Source organism: Diuraphis noxia, unplaced genomic scaffold (assembly GCF_037042655.1).
Source record: "Diuraphis noxia isolate RWA-SAM2 unplaced genomic scaffold, SU_Dnox_SAM2 contig0003, whole genome shotgun sequence".
NCBI lineage: Eukaryota > Metazoa > Arthropoda > Insecta > Hemiptera > Aphididae > Diuraphis > Diuraphis noxia.
In genome coordinates this window covers 9876632-9894553 of record NW_028301713.1, presented here as the reverse complement: position 1 = coordinate 9894553, position 17922 = coordinate 9876632, and the positions used below count along the sequence as shown (strand labels likewise).

The 17922-nt window shown below is 28.0% G+C and overlaps 3 protein-coding genes across 6 annotated transcripts; 1 reads left to right on the top strand and 2 right to left on the bottom strand.

Annotated features, from left to right (window-relative positions):
• Positions 1-4362: 4362 nt before the first annotated feature.
• Positions 4363-9163, top strand: LOC107164178 (TBC1 domain family member 15-like). Its single transcript, XM_015511902.2, has 11 exons — positions 4363-5093; positions 5328-5422; positions 5476-5592; positions 5662-5770; positions 6730-6913; positions 6993-7198; positions 7282-7514; positions 7576-7774; positions 7843-8063; positions 8130-8444; positions 8580-9163. Exons 1-11 carry the CDS (start codon positions 4643-4645, stop codon positions 8793-8795), a joined length of 2346 nt encoding a protein of 781 aa, XP_015367388.2. The 5' UTR covers positions 4363-4642; the 3' UTR covers positions 8796-9163.
• Positions 7575-12926, bottom strand: LOC107164161 (GPN-loop GTPase 2). Of its 4 annotated transcripts, none has more exons than XM_089222857.1 (8): positions 12702-12926; positions 12560-12644; positions 12378-12479; positions 12011-12309; positions 11554-11759; positions 11374-11491; positions 10467-10662; positions 7575-9828 (listed from the first exon to the last, which is right to left on the bottom strand). In XM_089222857.1, exons 4-8 carry the CDS (start codon positions 12126-12128, stop codon positions 9561-9563), a joined length of 906 nt encoding a protein of 301 aa, XP_089078983.1. In that variant the 5' UTR covers positions 12129-12309; positions 12378-12479; positions 12560-12644; positions 12702-12926; the 3' UTR covers positions 7575-9560. The 4 variants fall into 4 exon arrangements, with proteins under 4 accessions (XP_089078983.1, XP_015367364.2, XP_089078984.1 ...); XM_015511878.2 differs by having other exon boundaries at positions 12713-12926; XM_089222858.1 differs by having other exon boundaries at positions 12761-12924.
• On the bottom strand, positions 12150-12627 carry LOC107164156 (uncharacterized). Its single transcript, XM_015511873.1, has 3 exons — positions 12560-12627; positions 12378-12479; positions 12150-12309 (listed from the first exon to the last, which is right to left on the bottom strand). Exons 1-3 carry the CDS (start codon positions 12625-12627, stop codon positions 12150-12152), a joined length of 330 nt encoding a protein of 109 aa, XP_015367359.1.
• Positions 12927-17922: the final 4996 nt, after the last annotated feature.

Below are 17922 nucleotides of genomic sequence, written 5' to 3'. Positions count from 1 at the left end.
AAAAGTGTACAGACATGTTCATACTTTTTTTCGATACGTCAGTACTCAGTCGTCGATAATGAGTTATAAGTAAATAATAATCTTCTATACTTATAAAATCCAAATACCACTCACTCACTGATCACTGTATCTCAAAAACTACTCAACGTACAGACTTGAAATTTGGAATAGGGGTTCTTCTCATATTTTCACCGTGCAATAAGGAGGGATTTTTCAAAATTCACATTTTAAAGGGTTGCTCAAACTGGGATTTTGAGATTTACGATGGAAATTTTGTATATAATTGGTTGCTATAACAACCTGATTTATGTGTTGACACATTTATTACTTTATTATTACGGATAATAATTATTATTATTCTTAAATGAGTTAGTTAGTTAGAGTTAGCTCTGCCAGTAGTTTGATTATATTAGCCACAAAAGGCAGTACAAACAATACTGTTTATAAAGAGATAAGAGATATTGAGATGAATAAAATATGTCAATATAAATTTATCTTTTTCTGTAATATCTTTTAAAACTAATTAAGTTTTACAACGTCGTTATAACATTATTATAATTTATCTTTTTGGCTTATATAACACTATAATGTATATAATAATATTACATCGACGTTGTAAAACTTAATTAGTTTTAAAAGATATTACAATACATATCTATACAATACATGGGCAACCTAGGATCAACATATCTAAAAGCAGCCTGTAATAAATATAAAAATAATGATAAAATAAAAGTAATAGTAGGTAACACAAAAAAGGATTTTGTATTAATTGATTATATTAATTCACCGTTAGTGGAATTAAGTAAAAATGGAAACTTGGTATAACTTTAATACTTTAGATTTAAATCATACACTTACGTACAAACAGCACTAGGTCCACGATCTGATAATATTATACTTCTGCAAATCAGAATTTTTATTCCATGTAACGGAAAAGTTAAAATAAGTTTTGAACACCATACACCGATCATTAAATAATTGAACAAAGTTTGAGCCATATAAATTTAGTACATTTAACGGGCAACGAAGTGCACGGGATCAGCTAGTAAAACTATAAATGGTTGTAACCTTGTAACATGCTACATGCCAAATTGAACCGTACAAACTAGTCCACAACGTACCTATATAAATAGTAAAATCTATAATATTTCACGAGTATACGATTTAATTATCTACTAGAAGCATTTTTTTCTTTTTTGGGTGTGGGTTGGAAGTAATATGAAAACTTTCTGTTTTTAATAAAATGTACGCGTAAAATAAAAATAATATTATTGTTAAATTTACGGGGCATAAGGGTGTTCTGTTAATATTATCTTCTATTTAGAAAAAATATTATTAATATTCTACGAGTGGGCCGCGGTGTACTTAATGAGTAAAAAATATAACTCGACAAACGCCGAGCTGCTGTAGGTATAGTAAAGTTGATTCGTGTATTTTAAGCATTGCGCGCTACGGTATTAAGACGCTTGTGGCTTGTCTGTTTTGAAATATTTATAATAAATTAGACCACTTGCAACAAAATAACATAAAAAACTTACAAAAATATTGAATCTTCTCGTGAAACTTCCATTTTTGCAGTTATGAATGTTATGTACACTAAACGCATCATCTTCAACGCTCTGAAATGGATATTGATTTTTATGAAATTATTCATTTATAAGAACAGAATATATTGAATTGGCTGTTGCCATAGATTTATACATTAATAAGCATATTATTCTATAAATACTTATAATGTCTTAGAGATTTTAAAAGTTTGACGCGTTCACCGATGACATCTCCAGCTATAGTACTATGGTACTATTTTGTCGTATTCTCAGAAATTTAAAACTTAACTAAATTTAACTTTAATTTTGAAGTTTGTATACTCAAGATGAAGTTAGGTGACGAATTTATCAATTACCAAGATTTTGAGAGAGTAAAATTATAATATTATAAATACATTATAATTTATTGTGACGATTTTATCGATTTCCAACTTTAATTTATTGTTTATTACATATTGTATTTAAAATGAACAATTCATATTAAATACTTTGTCAAAGTATCTTACAATATTTTATTAGTTAATATTTTTTTTTTTTTAATTAAAGTACTACTATATAAAGTATATATTATTATGTGTACATGGTGGTGTGTATAAAAAAGGGTAAACATTCCTTGATAAACGTATAACCTTGTTATTTGAATTATATCATAATACGAACTAGTTGATTTTGATAAATAGACCAAACCACCAAACTAATATATAGTTGAATATAATATGTGATGTTATTGTGCACTTAGCAGATATTATATATTTTTGGATCTGTTTAGTAGCCTACCAATAGTAGATATACTGTATCTACAGTATCATCATTATCATATCTTTGACTTACTGATTAATAATAATCGATTGTATTATAAATAAAATTATATTAATGAGCGATGAGCCTCAACAGTGCCGTAACTAGCTTTATGTGCGCCCTTAGCAACCAATGTTATAAATTGATAATGCATTTTTAGTATTTAAATGATATAAAAATTGCGCCCCTAGTGCGATCATTTTAAACTGCGCCCTTGGCCACCGCCCATCTTGCCAATGCCTAGATACGGCACTGAGCCTCAAATACATTTAATACATTTTTCCACTTAATAATTTTTAAACATTTTAAAAAGATTAGTCATGTACTAAGTAATAAGTTAGACCTTAAAGGGTGCCAAAAGAAAATATTATATTTTATTCAATATGCATCCAAGTTTACAACAATAATAAATTCGGAGACATCAAGTTACAAGATTATAAAAACAAATTAAGTTATGGCACTATGGCAGTATTATATTATGTACCTACTCAAGATTTTTTAAGGCCATTAGAATTGGATTCTGAGTTGAGAGTGAAGTCCATCTTAGGTGGTGTGCATAAATAATGAAGACATTGCAAACAATTTCTTATGATAAATATAATTATATTGAAATTAATGTAGTCAGTTAGTTTTTGATTTCAAATTATAACAATTTAAGCAGCACCTAGAACAACTCGATTTTACCTTTTTGGATGTTACATTAACGCATTTTTTATGGTACAGCGTTAAACAGGAATTACATAAAATGGAATCTTCATAATTTATTTCACTTTGACAAGTAGGACATACCCAGACATTAATTTAAAAAACTAGGGGACTAAATCCCTCACATAAGCACTGAAGCACCCTAATTGCGCATATCATAATGTTTAGCACATAAATACCTACACATACATACCTAATATATAACTATATGTGATATGTCTATATCATATAAGTGTTAATTCAATTTAGTCGCCCTCACTATGTATTTAATAATAAATCAAAATACATCAATTTAATATTAATATAATTACAGTTTTTTTTTTCTTGAAAAGAATATTATTATTTATTATTTATCTTCATCACTATTATAGACTTTGTCACATTCGCCCAACGCTACCTATTTTGAAAACAAAATCGACCTAGTTACTACCTTTACTATCAGAACTTTATCTTTGACTTTTGGTTACTCACTCACTACAAGCCCGAATTAAAATATCTTTACGACCACAAGAGGACATATTATTAATTATTATAAGTTATTATAAGTTATAACACTGCGCAATTGCACAGTAAAACAGTGTCCCAGTCGGTCCCCGCCCCCTTTTTTATAGTTCTACAATACCAATAGCAACGGACACGAATCATAGACAAATTCGGATAAATAATAATATTGCGTCAGTCTACCGCAGAACAATTATTTTAATAATAGGTCGTTTAACGACCGTCGTTGTTCTATGGTATCGAGGAGACGAGGAAGAAGGAACATAATAATATTATTATTTATTTATTTCTATTATCACGATTTTAGATATAACCGCGGTTCTATTTTAGATTGATAAAAATAAAGAGCAACAACAATAATAAATTATTATTCGTTGGCTGCGAAGTGTGATACACTGATATTGCGATTGCATTATTATTTATTTGCATTCTGAATACTGGGCAACTTATACTACTACGATAGTAGTATAGAACGATTATTTACGATTTTGCTATCGCCTTCACAGTTATTAGTTCACACAGGCATATGGTCGCTTTTCCTAAAATTGTTCAATAGGTACAGTGGTAACAAAACACTACCTAATGATGTGGTGACGTCTGTCTGACCCACTGACATCGCGACTGAAAATTCGGTGTTTCATACTTTCGTGTGCATAGCCCGGACGATTTTGCACGAAAACAGATCGAATCAGACAGGTACTTTATTGTATTGTATGTGCAGCGCAATTGTCATAGAAATATAGTATTTAGTGTATTTACGTTCAACGATAATATACACTACGCAGGGAGGGTCGGGCGGTGTGTGTGCATTGAGCAGATTGCTGTTGAAAAATATATGTACATTATTGAATAGTAAGAGAGGAATATTAACATTATGAGAACGAGTTTATGTGACCTCAATATCGTTACAAGGCCGTTGGTATTTGTTGTTGTACGTGATGAATAGTCATCGCGAGTTCGCGGTCACAGTAATATAGGAGGTACCTACCTAAACATATTTTATATACTTAGTGTTTTTGTCTCTTATAATAATAAAATAATATATATTATACACATCGTTTATCAGTGACACATAAATTTAAAAAAAAATGGATGTTAACAAATTGGACGAAGAGGAATTGTCGTACGAGTTGAGGGCCAGAGGAATAGCTGCCATGAATGATGTAAACGAAATGAGGAGTGTTCTGCGTGGTCTTTTGAGAATCGAAGTTGAAGGTAACTCGTTGATGAACGTCGATAGCAAAGTTTCTGGAATTGATGTAAAGAGTGAAATAAAGACATGCATAAAAAAATTGCAAGTTATCAATGCAATGATTGACAACATTCAAGGGGACAGGTACAGTGAACAGTATAGATCGGCAGATGCAAAATTATGTCATTTGATGAACCGTCTTGATAAGTTACCGGCTGTTGAAAAACAAGACCAAAATGACAGGTCTAATTTATTAAAAGGAATATTGTTTTTGATGAGAAAAATGGAAGGTATGGCATCTAATACAAACATTGTTGAAACAAATAAAAACCAAAATGATGGTGCAGGTAAAAAAGTTCATTGGGTTTTCCATTTTACAATAGACAAATAAATGAATATAATTCTAGTATGTAACAACACTACGATAATCTATAATTATTAAGTAATATTAACAGACTTTTATTTATTTTGTAATGTTAATTAGTTATTAAATTAGTTTTTCTCAAAAGTAACATGAAAGAAAAATTATTATGGTTAGATGAACTAAAATTATCTAATATTCCTATGTTTATCCGGAGCAGGTACTGTAGTCTTATATGAGAAAACAACTACCACAGAAATGAATTCAACTTATGGAAGTGGTGAATCTACTGCTTCAGATGAAGAAGTCGGAACAGTAAATTACTATTTTTTGTTCCTTTATATATGTGTAATTAATATTTTTTTTAGGAGTATTTTGTACAACAAGGTGTAGCGATAAAAAGTTTAAGTAAATTGCATAAAGGATCGAAGAGTCATAAAAATGCAGAGACTCATTATACAGGATTATTAAGAATTATGAAATATGTAAGGTTTTATAACCAAAATATATTTTTTTATGTTAATGTGCTGAATCATTTAAAATTTATTTTGTAGAGAAATGCTAAATTTATTGAATGGAAGCCAACTGAAATGTCTATATTCCCTGATGTAGATGAATGGAATATAGTTGATACTGGATATAAACAAAATGGAAAAAATAAAAGTAAGTTAATTTGAAATATTGATCTTTTATTTTATATTATTTTGTAATATGTTATCTGACCAGCTGTAAAAAGTACATTTTCAGGACTTATAAGGAATGTATAATTGTTAATATAAAATAAATCAAGATTAAATTGAAGAAAATAAGTTCAAACATAACAATTAATATATTCACATTTGAATAGTTCATTGTTCATTAATATATATACCAGCTAAACTCGTGCTCTTTGTATCCCATTAAAAGTCCTACCTTTTATATGTCTCAAACTGTATTAAATTTGTTTCCTCTGATTTTGCTAGCAGTATAATTTTATACATGTAGATAGATAATGGTTAAAATATACTGAGTAATAATATTACAACAATATTCAGTTTAGTTTATCATTATGTAATTTTATTTGTTTTATCGAGAACAGTCTGACAATTTAAATATTTGATTGAATGACATTTGCTTATCACTTTTTAATTTAGTTTATCTTCTGCTCATAGGTTTAATATATCTCTGTACCAAATTTCATTGCATTTGGTCCATCCGTTTAGGAAGCATGTAAGACCAAACAGATAGAAATCCATTTTTATATTTATTTCTGAAGCTCGATTGCCATTTTCTTTTGTGTTTGAGACGTACAACTACCAATTCATCTTTTTTTGGGAAGCATAAATACTTAGATATACCGTTATTATAACAAAAATACAATAAACACTTATAAGAAATAGAATTTTTTACGGACAATGAAATGCACAGTTAACAATAATTCAGGTAATAATGTCTGTTTAAGCAGCTCCCAGGGTTGGGCCTATCACTTTTTAACTTAGCCTATCTTCTGCCCATAGGTCTAATATATCTCAGTACCGAATTTCATCGTAATTAGTCCAGCTATTTAGGAATGCATAAGAGAAAAACAGACAAAAATCCATTTTTATGTATATATATAATATATAAACATATTTATTTTTTAGATGATCGTAGTAATATTGATATAAAAATTAACTTGGCCACAATGAAGAGTTATAAAATGAAAAAACACAAAAAACATCAAATATCAATTCTCCAAACTAATGGTTCACTTGTTACATTTTTATTTGAAAGCTCACCTATTAATGATTTTGTGACTGCTTTAAAAACCTTACTTCATACAGAAAAGTAAATAAACACATATTGTATTAAAAAATAAAATAAAATATTTATTATTATTATTATTTATCTAATTGTGTTATGATAGAGAAATACGACATCACAGACCTACTGGAGTAATATTAGTGTTGGGTGAACGACAAGATTCAGATCCTTTGTGTCAGTCAATTAAAGAGTTGAAAATATTTCCAGATCAACCACCCACAAGTACCGTCTGGAGTTTTATTAGTGGCTTTCAAAACAATCCTGTGGAAAAAACTTATGAAACATTTGCAAAAATTAGTGATGTTCTTTGTGAGTAAAAGATGCTATATAGTATCATGAATAATATACTGAATGTACTTACATTTGATTATGATTGTACATTGAATATGTAGTGACTCGTACACCGGACACTAGACCAGACCAAGAAGTGGCTGAACTCTTAAATAGAGCTGAGGAAGATGACGAATATACTATGGTAGATCATCCTCCACCAACTGTATTACCACCAAGACCAGGAATAAAGTCAAGAGGAAATCCATTAGATCAAAACACTTTTTATCAATCTATGAATGATGAGGGTCGAATAACAAAAGAAGATTACATAAAAAACATAATTTTTTTTGGGGTGGGTTATATAAATGTATATAATATGTAAAGTATTCTATTAATGTTGTTTGTATAATTAGGGTTGCGAACATTCGATAAGACATGAAGTATGGAAGTACTTACTTGGATATTATCCATGGAATTCTACTAGAGAACAACGTATAAACATTGACAAGCATAAAAAAACTGAATACGAGAGAATGAAAGTACAATGGATGAATATGTCTTCTGATCAAATATCTAGGTTTAATATGTACAGAGATAGAAAGAGCCTAATAGGTAAATATTTAGGCCAGTCTTCCAGTTTTAATAGTCAATAGTCATTAAATGTTTTTCTTTAACTACAGATAAAGATGTTTATAGAACTGACCGCACACTTTATTTTTATGCTGGAGAAGGAAATGAAAATCTTGTTAAATTACATAATGTATTAATGACTTATGTTATGTACAACTTTGATCTCGGTTATGTCCAGGGTATGAGTGATCTGCTATCACCAATATTGATGATAATGAACAGCGATGAAGTTGAATCATTTTGGTGTTTTGTGGGATTCATGAATCGAGTTGTAAGTGAGAAAATAAATAACACAAATTTCAATTTAGATTATTTCTAATATTTTTTGCTATTTTAGAATACTAACTTTGAATTGAAACAAACTGGCATGAAAAAACAGTTGAATGATTTGCATTACTTGCTTACAACTGTATCACCAAAACTAGAAAATCATTTGAAAAAGATGGATTCCAGCAACATGTACTTTTGCTTTAGATGGCTTTTGGTTTTGTTTAAACGAGAATTTATTTATTCTGATATCATGCGTTTGTGGGAAGTATTATGGACAGATATTCCCTGTGCAAATTTCCATTTACTGATTTGTGTAGCGATATTGGATAACGAAAAGGATACTATTATCAATGAAAATTATGGATTAACTGAAATATTGAAAGTTAGTACTGTCATTCAATTCATAATACATTTTTACTTATATCAAAAATTATTAAATCCAGAAGGGTTTTAATTTGTTTGTTTTGAACCAAAAGTCACGTCTAATTATAGTAATACAATTAATTTATTTTTTCAGCATGTCAATAATTTATGTGAACAAATTGATTTGGATAAAGCTTTAACTACAGCTTATAGTATTTATGAACAATTGAAAGAAGCACAGCCATCATTACAGGATTCAGTTAATGAATTACTTGGATTCTCAATATCTCACTCTGAAACTATATTATCTAATATCAGCAATTCTAGAGAAGATGATTATGAAAAGGCATTATCGATGAATTATACATAACCAAGCAATTAATTTATAGAAATGTACTACTGTGATCAAAGTAAAACTTTTATAATCTCATAGTTGAATAGTCATTAATGTTGAAAGAGATTATAGATACTATTTAATCAGTAATCAGTATATTAAGAGGTATTTAAACAATTTCTTGTTCAATTTATGTAAACCTTATATAGGTGCACATAACTCATATTATATCAATTATTGTTACATATTTTATTGTGATATTCGCCTTTTTTGTCAACAACTTTCACTAAGTGTTAAATTTGAATTTGATTTGTAATTAACATTTATACTTTAAGTTTTTATGATTATTTATCAAGTTGTTATCATATTTTATAATACTTTAAAAGTTTAAACACATTTTTTTTACAAAATTATCCTTCTAAATCTGTTTTTCTAACCACCCCCATCATCATGATGATTTCACATAATTATTGTTTGACAAATATTTGTTTTCAAACATCGCAAATGTATATATTTTCACCTTATGTTTCATCAAATTGAATATCTATATCTGTTTTACTATGTGCATAGTTATTTAAACATAATTATCCAGGGTATATAATTATTATACACATTTTTATATTTATGTACTTAGTATCTATTTGATATTTTTTTAGTGTATTATTTTCAACTAGGTATTTGGAATATGTTTTTAAGAATATAATTCTATATGCAAACATATGTATTAGATTTTATTTATTTATTTTAAAAAAAGTTAGAATTTTAGTTACTAAATAGAATTACATAGAAAAGTAAATAAAACTAGGTTTGCATCATTGTTTCTAATGGATCCGATTTAGGTAAATCTTCTAATACGTCCAGAGTTAAATCGTTGATATCCAATTGCATAACTGATTTCAGCATTTCAGTGTTTTGATTCTCTTCAGGGTTAAAAATGTATCCATTAGCTCTATCAATATTCTTTCTCACCAATTCCAATGTACGTTTATCCTTCACATTTAGTGGTATAAATGAAACAATATTTTGCCCTTCGATTAGGCTAACTATAGCTTTATTCAAACGATGATACCTATAAAATCAAACAAAAAACTTATTTATGCTTTTTTGATATTTTAGAAAAAGTAGTTTGAATTCACATTACAGTTAAAAAAAAGAAAATGCTATTTATTATTATTTATAACAGCGATTCCCAAACTTTTTTTGTCTCATGGCGTCCTTTTTTGAAATAAAAGATTTATTTGGTGCTCTTCATAAAAATAATAAAAAACCAGAACAATTAGTAATATATACTATGAAAATATTTATTTAATTGTAACTCTACAAATGTTATAAGACATTAGTTACATTAAGATTTAGGTATATATTTATTTATATATAATAAATGAATGGGATGAATGATAACATTCTACGGCAGCGTGGCGCCCCTGTTAAGACACTACGGCGCACAGTCTGGGAACCGCTGATTTATAACAAATTTATAATACACTATAATAATATAAGTTAGTAGTACACAGTTTATAATATAAAGTAAAAAATTAAATTGATTTTATAGAATCATCTTAATATTTGCCCTTCACTCTCAACATATGTGGCCTGCCGTCGCCTTTGTCCTACACCTCCATAACAATATCTTTCCCCCACATAATCTTCATCTCTCCTTTTCTGTATTAAGTATAAATTATACTTCATATATATATATATATGTACCTAGAAGTGTGGGAATCATTTTGCAATGCATCCAATAGCTGATCAAGACTCAATACATCTGTATAATAATCTAAATTGAATAATAGCTGTGATTTATGTTTTATAGCTATATCTATTTTTGATAATATATTCACATGAGGTAATTCCATTTGATACATGGTAGATGTACACATTAAAAGTGCTGAAATGTATTTACCTGAAAATTAATAATTATTAAGATTTTTTCATTTATAGAATACAATATAAGCTCTATGGAGTTGTCCAGAGAATATAATATGGCTAAGAGACCAAAAGTTTGGCGTCACAAATATCACGTTTTTCAGTAAAACAGTTTTAAGATTTTCAAATGTTGGAAGTCAAATAATTTATGTTTTGGTTTTTTGTTTTTCATTGTTACAACTGATTTATTTGTTTATATCTAGATTACATAAATGATTTATTTTAAGTCCAAATAATTTTTTGATGAAATTATTATGTTGTTTTTTTTTTTTTAATTTAATTGGGATTTGTAATAGTTAGGTATTATAATGTACAAGGCGATTTTAAGGACATATTACAAATCGTTAATTTTAATTTAATTAAAATTAAAGAACTGAACTGTTTTAGAGTTATAAGCAAAAGTAACAAGTCTTTGGTCTCGTAACCATTAAAATAAAACTTAATCAATTGAAATATAATTTCTAATGAACTAATTAAGAATTTTAATTGTTGAAATAAAAATTAATACTAAAAATTAAATATAAGAAATACAATTTATTAACATATACTATTGAAATTAACTAGTTTGGTAAGTAGTTTTTTTTAAATGTATTTTGACTCATAAAATTATTCATAAATTATAATAACAGACATACTTTACTTAAAAACATCAACAAAATAAATTTAAACAGAAAAGGTATAAACATACCTGGATCACTGCAATAATGACAATCAATGAGTTGTACACAACATAACCGCAAATCTAATTCATTTTTAACTGCACACATAATATTTTTCATTGAGTTATGATGAGTGTATATTTCTACCTGAATTGAGTGAAATATTATTAGTTTCTGCTTAATATATTAAATTTAAATTAATTATATACCTGTCCAGGACAATCAAAAAATAAATAATAATCAGTCAGTTTCCTCAATTTTTCCAACAACCAATCAAGTCGTTTTTCCAAGTATTCTATACAATAAATCAAAGCTCCATTGGGTCCTAAATTTACATAATCCATAACATCTTCTACTGTAATAAGTTCTGATATATCAACTGCTGCTTTGTAAGACAATGAATCATTGCCTGGATCTAATAAAATTAACAGCATTTAAAAGTTATTTTTTCTGTTGATTTCTATAAATGTATTTCACCACATACATTAAAATGTATATATTATTATAATGTACATTGGTTTAGTGGTAAAAAGTAAAAGCATTATATAGAAACAATATAAAATAGCAAGAGGATAACAAATTTTTCTTTTAATTTAAAATTGTTACCTTAAATTACATTTATAAAACTAAAATTTTATTGTTATTCAATAATCATAGATCATTTACCTAAATTGATTATAGCTACTCGTCTTCCCATTTCTTGTAAGTACTTGCTCATTTCATCACAGTACGTAGTTTTCCCACTACCAGGTGGTCCAATGATGATTTGACCATATAAAGGCATGTTGTTTGGTAAGTTTACTTTTTAAATCAATGTAGATAGGACCTGTTGTACAGCTCTTAAAGTTCTGAAGTTAGTGTTTTCAATCATGAGAGAAATAATAGTGTTGCTGTTGATGTTTAGAGCTCGCATTAAACTAACAATACTGGAAATTTGGTTATCGTCTTCCCGGCCAAAAAGCACTCTAAGTTAAACAAAATGTTATTCATAATGACTGTCATTATTTTTGAAATTTAAAAATTAAAATCTTACTTTATGTCGTATACTTGTTCTTCTAATGAATAACAATTAGGCTTGACCAGATGCAATGTCCCTAGTTTTGAATTTTGGGTAATTGCAATAAAAGTAGTATCCCTGTGAAAAGCAATTGAACGTAAACATAGATATAAAGTTTTATCAACAAAGGCAAAGGCACATCGTGCATAAGATATTACTCGAAAACCGACACCACAAAATCTGTATGCACGCCGTCCAGTAGAGCTGCTACAGTTTTAAATTTCATTTTGTACAGCCGGCAATCTAAAATTCACAACCAATATAAATTATATAAACATACTTTTTACGTATTTGACCGACGTGCAATGTACCATCACAAATTAATAAATCTCAGTAAAGTATAATCGTGTTGGACGTACGCTGTAGAATCTAAAGTATTTGCATCAGATAATAAAACAAATTTAATAACAAAAATATAACCGCCACCGGCAATAGGGAAACGCAATTAATAATTGTTTGGTTAAGCGTATACAGCGTCTTTCCGTCTTAGAAGTTAGAACAGTTAGAACTCGCTAAAATTTGATTTTGATGATATCATGCAATTCATGCCGTGACTGTTATCAAATTCGGGACATCAGCTGCTGTTCCAGCCCCGATGCGCATTGTTTTTATTATATTAGTACCACCATAATTTATGTTAGCTCATAATATCTAGTGTCCAATATGGTCACACCATATTATTAAAATCATAATATTATTATTTTTTGTTTATTTATATTTGTCAACTTCACTTCACAGTTGTCACCTATTATAATATCTTAGTATTGTTAACTATTTCTAGTTAATTTGGATTTCACCAAGTTATACTGTAAATATATATAACACTCTTCCTTTTAGGTATAATTTATAGAGAAAAATACAATACACAACACTTTTCTTATACAATTACACTTTATTACGGTTTGACTTCCAGGACAACCTCGTATCGCAACGTAGGTCTCTAGCCAACTGACCCGAAAGTTAAGATTACATATATACATGAGGTGGGAGGGGCTTATCTATAAATCTACTCTAATACAAATTACATTTTTAACAGTATCTACTATGTTGCAGGGGCGTCCTCAAGGGGGGGGGGGGGGGCGAATGGGGCAGTCGCCCCCTCCATGACCTCTATTTTCTTTCTTAAAATTAATTAAAAGGTAAAAAACCTGGTAATTGGTGTATTTTCATATAAATATATAGGTGATGTATGAAGTTCACCCCCCCCCCCCCCCCCCTATGAAAGGGTCTAGGGACGCCACTGCTATGTTGTATCTAAAGGCGGATTTCCTGTTAGGCACTGTAGCCTGTCAACTGCCTATGACAGCAACATTTAAAGAGGCGGAAATTTTTTTAGTGTTACATTGAAAAAAAAACCATCAAACGTATAAAAAAGAAATAAAAAAAATTAACTTTTCCATTTACGATAAGTAATTAATAATGTGCGTTTTTTTTTATATTTTTGTAGATCTTATATGGTATACGGTATATCTATCTATTTTGGTTCATTATAAATATAGTAAACACCTGTATATAGAAAACAGTTTTTGATAATACCATATTGTAGTTTATACTCAACTAAATAAAAAAAAACAAGTTACTCTCCAATATTTAAATCTTAAATCTTTTTCAATACAAATAAAATAAATGTATTGTATTTAATTTAAACACTATTTTTAATACTAATTACTATTATTGTTTTAAAAAATTAATAAATTACACATATTCCAAAAATGAATCTAAAATAACTTTCATAGCCTTCGCGGCTGCAGTCTGACTGTTCCAGTAACTTAATTTTTGTAAATAGTACCTACTGTAATATTGTAGTCTTCGTTTTCGTGGTAATGATTACTGTGTGGAATTGAAAAATTATTAAACATAACAAATATAGGTCAAGGCCCAAACATAAAATGTCTAGAGGGCCTGGGTGGGTATGGCCACTTACCCGCCCTGCCAGTCCGCCCCTGTTCTCACGCATGGTGCATGGATAGGTACAGCCTAAATGTACATGTAATATGAATTGCCTAAATATAACTCCTTAAAAAAATGATACGAATGTGAAACATTTCTTAATTTTAAGCAAGATTTGAATTCTATAAAACTATAAATCACCACCTGCTTTCATGTTTCATATAAATTTGCATTATATAACATTATATTAACAACACTTTATATGTTTTATAATTAAATATAATATGCAACATAACGCATTACACCAGACCCCAGACGGCCCAAACCTTCATGCCATATACAATAAACATAAAGGTGGACTGTGAGTTCACAAAACCAGGCTATAGGTGGCCAAAATCCAACATTGTCAGAAAGAAATAGTCAGTAGGTACTTGTGCATACGACGAGACCTAAAGTGTATGCTATCTTTTTCTAAAAATGTTGTTATAAATTTATTTCTCTCTCTCTCTCTCTCTCGTTCACTTTTAAGGGTAGGTATAGAATATATAGATCGTCTTAAGCTATATACTATGTGCTATATTTTTCTTACAATGTTGGCTCCCGAAACTCTCTCTCGTTCATCAGTCTATTTCTTTATGTGCTTTCTGATAGACCACAAACCACAAGTATGAGACATTTAATAATATGCTTCCTATGCCTGTCTGCTTTCTCATGTTAATATTATTATTGATCTATCACACCACACGATTGATATTTTATATTGGTGTACCTATTTAATGTAATGCATACATAATAATTATACATATAAAATAATAATAAATAATATACATGTATATAAACAGTGTTGTTAAAAATTCCTTTATATAGGAATCTGTTCAATTTCTCGTTCATCTAGTATAAATAGGAATTCGTTCAATTCTTCGTTCCTTTAAAAAAAGAACTCGTTCTTTTCCTCGTTCCTCTAAACAAGTATCTGGTGCTTATATAGTTACCTAAGTTCACATAAATACATTATAAAATTGTTTTATTATCCTAAATATTTTAATTATAAATACAATTGTCGATTAATGCGTAAAAAATATTATTTAAAATATATTTAAAATACTGCATAATATACATTATTGTAGCCTGTAGGTACTATACAAAAGAATTATAATATTTACGTTCCTATTCCTTTAAAAAATAATGGAATAAATTCATTCATTCGTTCCTCTAAAAATGAATCAATTTCTGGAATCTTTCCTTTTGGAATGCGTTCCTTAACAACACTGTATATAACACTAATTCTAAACACACTTGGTGTATACAGTGAAGTAACAGTATTTATAAATTATTCCACGTTAAGCGTTATAGGTACCTACGTATTTTAATGTTTATATAATATCTAGATACTTATTTTAATAACCGCGTAACAAGTTCTCACGTGACAGAAAATCGCTGCCAATTCTCGCATTAAAAATACATAGCATAATACTATAATAGGTATATAAAAACGTTAGATATATCGGTTCTCATTATTTTTATATAAAGTTTTGAATATAGCGAACCTGTCATAATCTGAAACAAAATTTAAAATAAATATTTTTTATTTAATTTCAATAATTTACATACTTAATTCATTGTATGAATTTTGTACACAAATTTTATATACCTTATGAAAGAATTCGAGAATTCATGAGAAATCTGAATATGTGTTGTAATTTAAATTATATTTATATTTTATAGTTTTTATCATTTCCTTTTTTTTTTATCTAATTAGATACATACAGTCGTTTATCGTTATAATGATTGTTGAGAACACTTTAATAGGCAGATAAAAATACTTATGTGTGAAAATAAATTTAATTTGTATGATAAACTTTTTTTTTTAATGATGCTCGAAAGTGTATTATAGAAAAATACTTGTCAACGAAAACCCAAAGAGTAATACTACTGAGTACTGATTAAATTAAGAAATTATAACATAATATAATTATATGTACGAGACAGTATGGCATACGCTATATAGGCACATAATATATGATATTACTTTATTACCTTTATATTTTTAATAATTTAAAGCTAGAAATCGACGGCGGCGAGTAGGTACATATACATTTTATAGGAACAAAATTATTGTACTTAAAATTTCTATTACACTAATAATTATTATCTTTATAGTGTACAATCACTATAAATACATAAACAACTAGGTATCCTCTAATAAACTACTGTACATCATATATTTTAAAATTATAATTAACTCTGAGAACCTTTTTAAGCACGAAATCATGCAGGTATATAGGTATTTAAAATGAAACATAAACTAAAAAATGTAACTAATAAAGCAGTTTTACGATCACTATTCATATTTGATAGGAATAACTGAATAAATGTAATCGACTGTATATGGCCAGTAAATATTTAATAGGTATAAAAGTGGTCACATAAGTGCAATAAAGAATTTATTTTTCAAAGAATGAAGAAATGAATGAATTAATATATCTATATTACCTTCTTATACATTTATCACTGTATGGCCTTCTTTACAATTCCATTAAAAAATGTCAATATAATAGAAAAAATTAAAACGTTTAACATGTATAGATAATAGATACATGTTTTATTCATTTTTTTTTAATTTTCCAGTATAGATAGGTTACCTACCTAAAATAAATTACCGTAATACTTTTTAAACCGTGAAAAAAACGCTATAACCATGTTATATATTAATATGTATAACTAATTTCACATTTTATACCTACCAAGTTTTTTTTTTATCCTAAAGAACATAATAATATTTCATGTAAATTAATTATTATTAATTATAAACATAAACGAAAATATTAAAAATTAATTTATTATTTTTTATAAAAATACATAAAACGTTTATATAATTATTTTGTAATAACATATGCAATATGCATGCAGAGACTTTTTATCTTAAGAAATAAAAAATAATATTTGTAATAAATTTAATAATTTTAAATATATATATATTATGATGAGTATGTAATTGTATAAATAGACTATATGTGTTCTATATATATACTATTTATATTCAAATCCGTGTATATTTACGGTTATCGCGATTTACAAATAAATGTCCCATTTTAACTTTTTTATGCTCTTAAAAATATTTTGTAATAAAGCCTGAAAAAGTAAGTTATTTTTAATAATTTAACATTAAAACGTGAAAAATGGGAATTATAATCCTATTAAAAATTTATTTTTTAAGTGACTGCAGAATGTATAAAATATAAGTGGCAAAAATTTCGAAAAATAAGATGAATATTGATCCAAATACATGTAGGTATAATGTACAGTTACATTATATTATGTTTGGAATTTAATAAATCTAAAATGTAGTATTCAATATTTAGGGGCAACCCCTCCCCATGTTATATGATGAATAATTTTGCACTTAGAACGCAGTTTTTAAACCGTTGGATCGAGCTCCTCTACTTATTAATTCTCAATTCGAGCACGGCTTATGTCTATAGTCATCTAAAAGTTAAGTTAGATTTATCAGATTATTCACATACAGTGCCGCAGCGGCATATGTAAGGGGGCCAAGTAGACTGCAGCCTTTTTTCGAAATTTTAGTAATTACTTATGTAATTACGTTGATAGCATTACCTATACTCTATCC

What these genes read in the sequence shown, in the direction of transcription:
- LOC107164161 (XM_015511879.2), bottom strand. Translation starts at nt 12,128, where the DNA reads ATGCCTTTATATGGTCAAATCATCATTGGACCACCTGGTAGTGGGAAA. An exon ending in TCATTATTGCAGTGATCCAG is followed by an intron (nt 10,663 to 11,373) that starts GTATGTTTATAC and finishes ATTAATTTTCAG; the next exon opens with GTAAATACATTTCAGCACTT. An exon ending in AATGATTCCCACACTTCTAG is followed by an intron (nt 9,829 to 10,466) that starts GTACATATATAT and finishes TTGATTTTATAG; the next exon opens with GTATCATCGTTTGAATAAAG.
- LOC107164178 (XM_015511902.2), top strand. Translation starts at nt 4,643, where the DNA reads ATGGATGTTAACAAATTGGACGAAGAGGAATTGTCGTACGAGTTGAGG. An exon ending in TGGGATTCATGAATCGAGTT is followed by an intron (nt 8,064 to 8,129) that starts GTAAGTGAGAAA and finishes TTGCTATTTTAG; the next exon opens with AATACTAACTTTGAATTGAA. An exon ending in GATTAACTGAAATATTGAAA is followed by an intron (nt 8,445 to 8,579) that starts GTTAGTACTGTC and finishes TTATTTTTTCAG; the next exon opens with CATGTCAATAATTTATGTGA.
- LOC107164156 (XM_015511873.1), bottom strand. Translation starts at nt 12,627, where the DNA reads ATGAAATTTAAAACTGTAGCAGCTCTACTGGACGGCGTGCATACAGAT. An exon ending in TTTGTGGTGTCGGTTTTCGA is followed by an intron (nt 12,480 to 12,559) that starts GTAATATCTTAT and finishes TGCTTTTCACAG; the next exon opens with GGATACTACTTTTATTGCAA. An exon ending in GAACAAGTATACGACATAAA is followed by an intron (nt 12,310 to 12,377) that starts GTAAGATTTTAA and finishes TGTTTAACTTAG; the next exon opens with AGTGCTTTTTGGCCGGGAAG.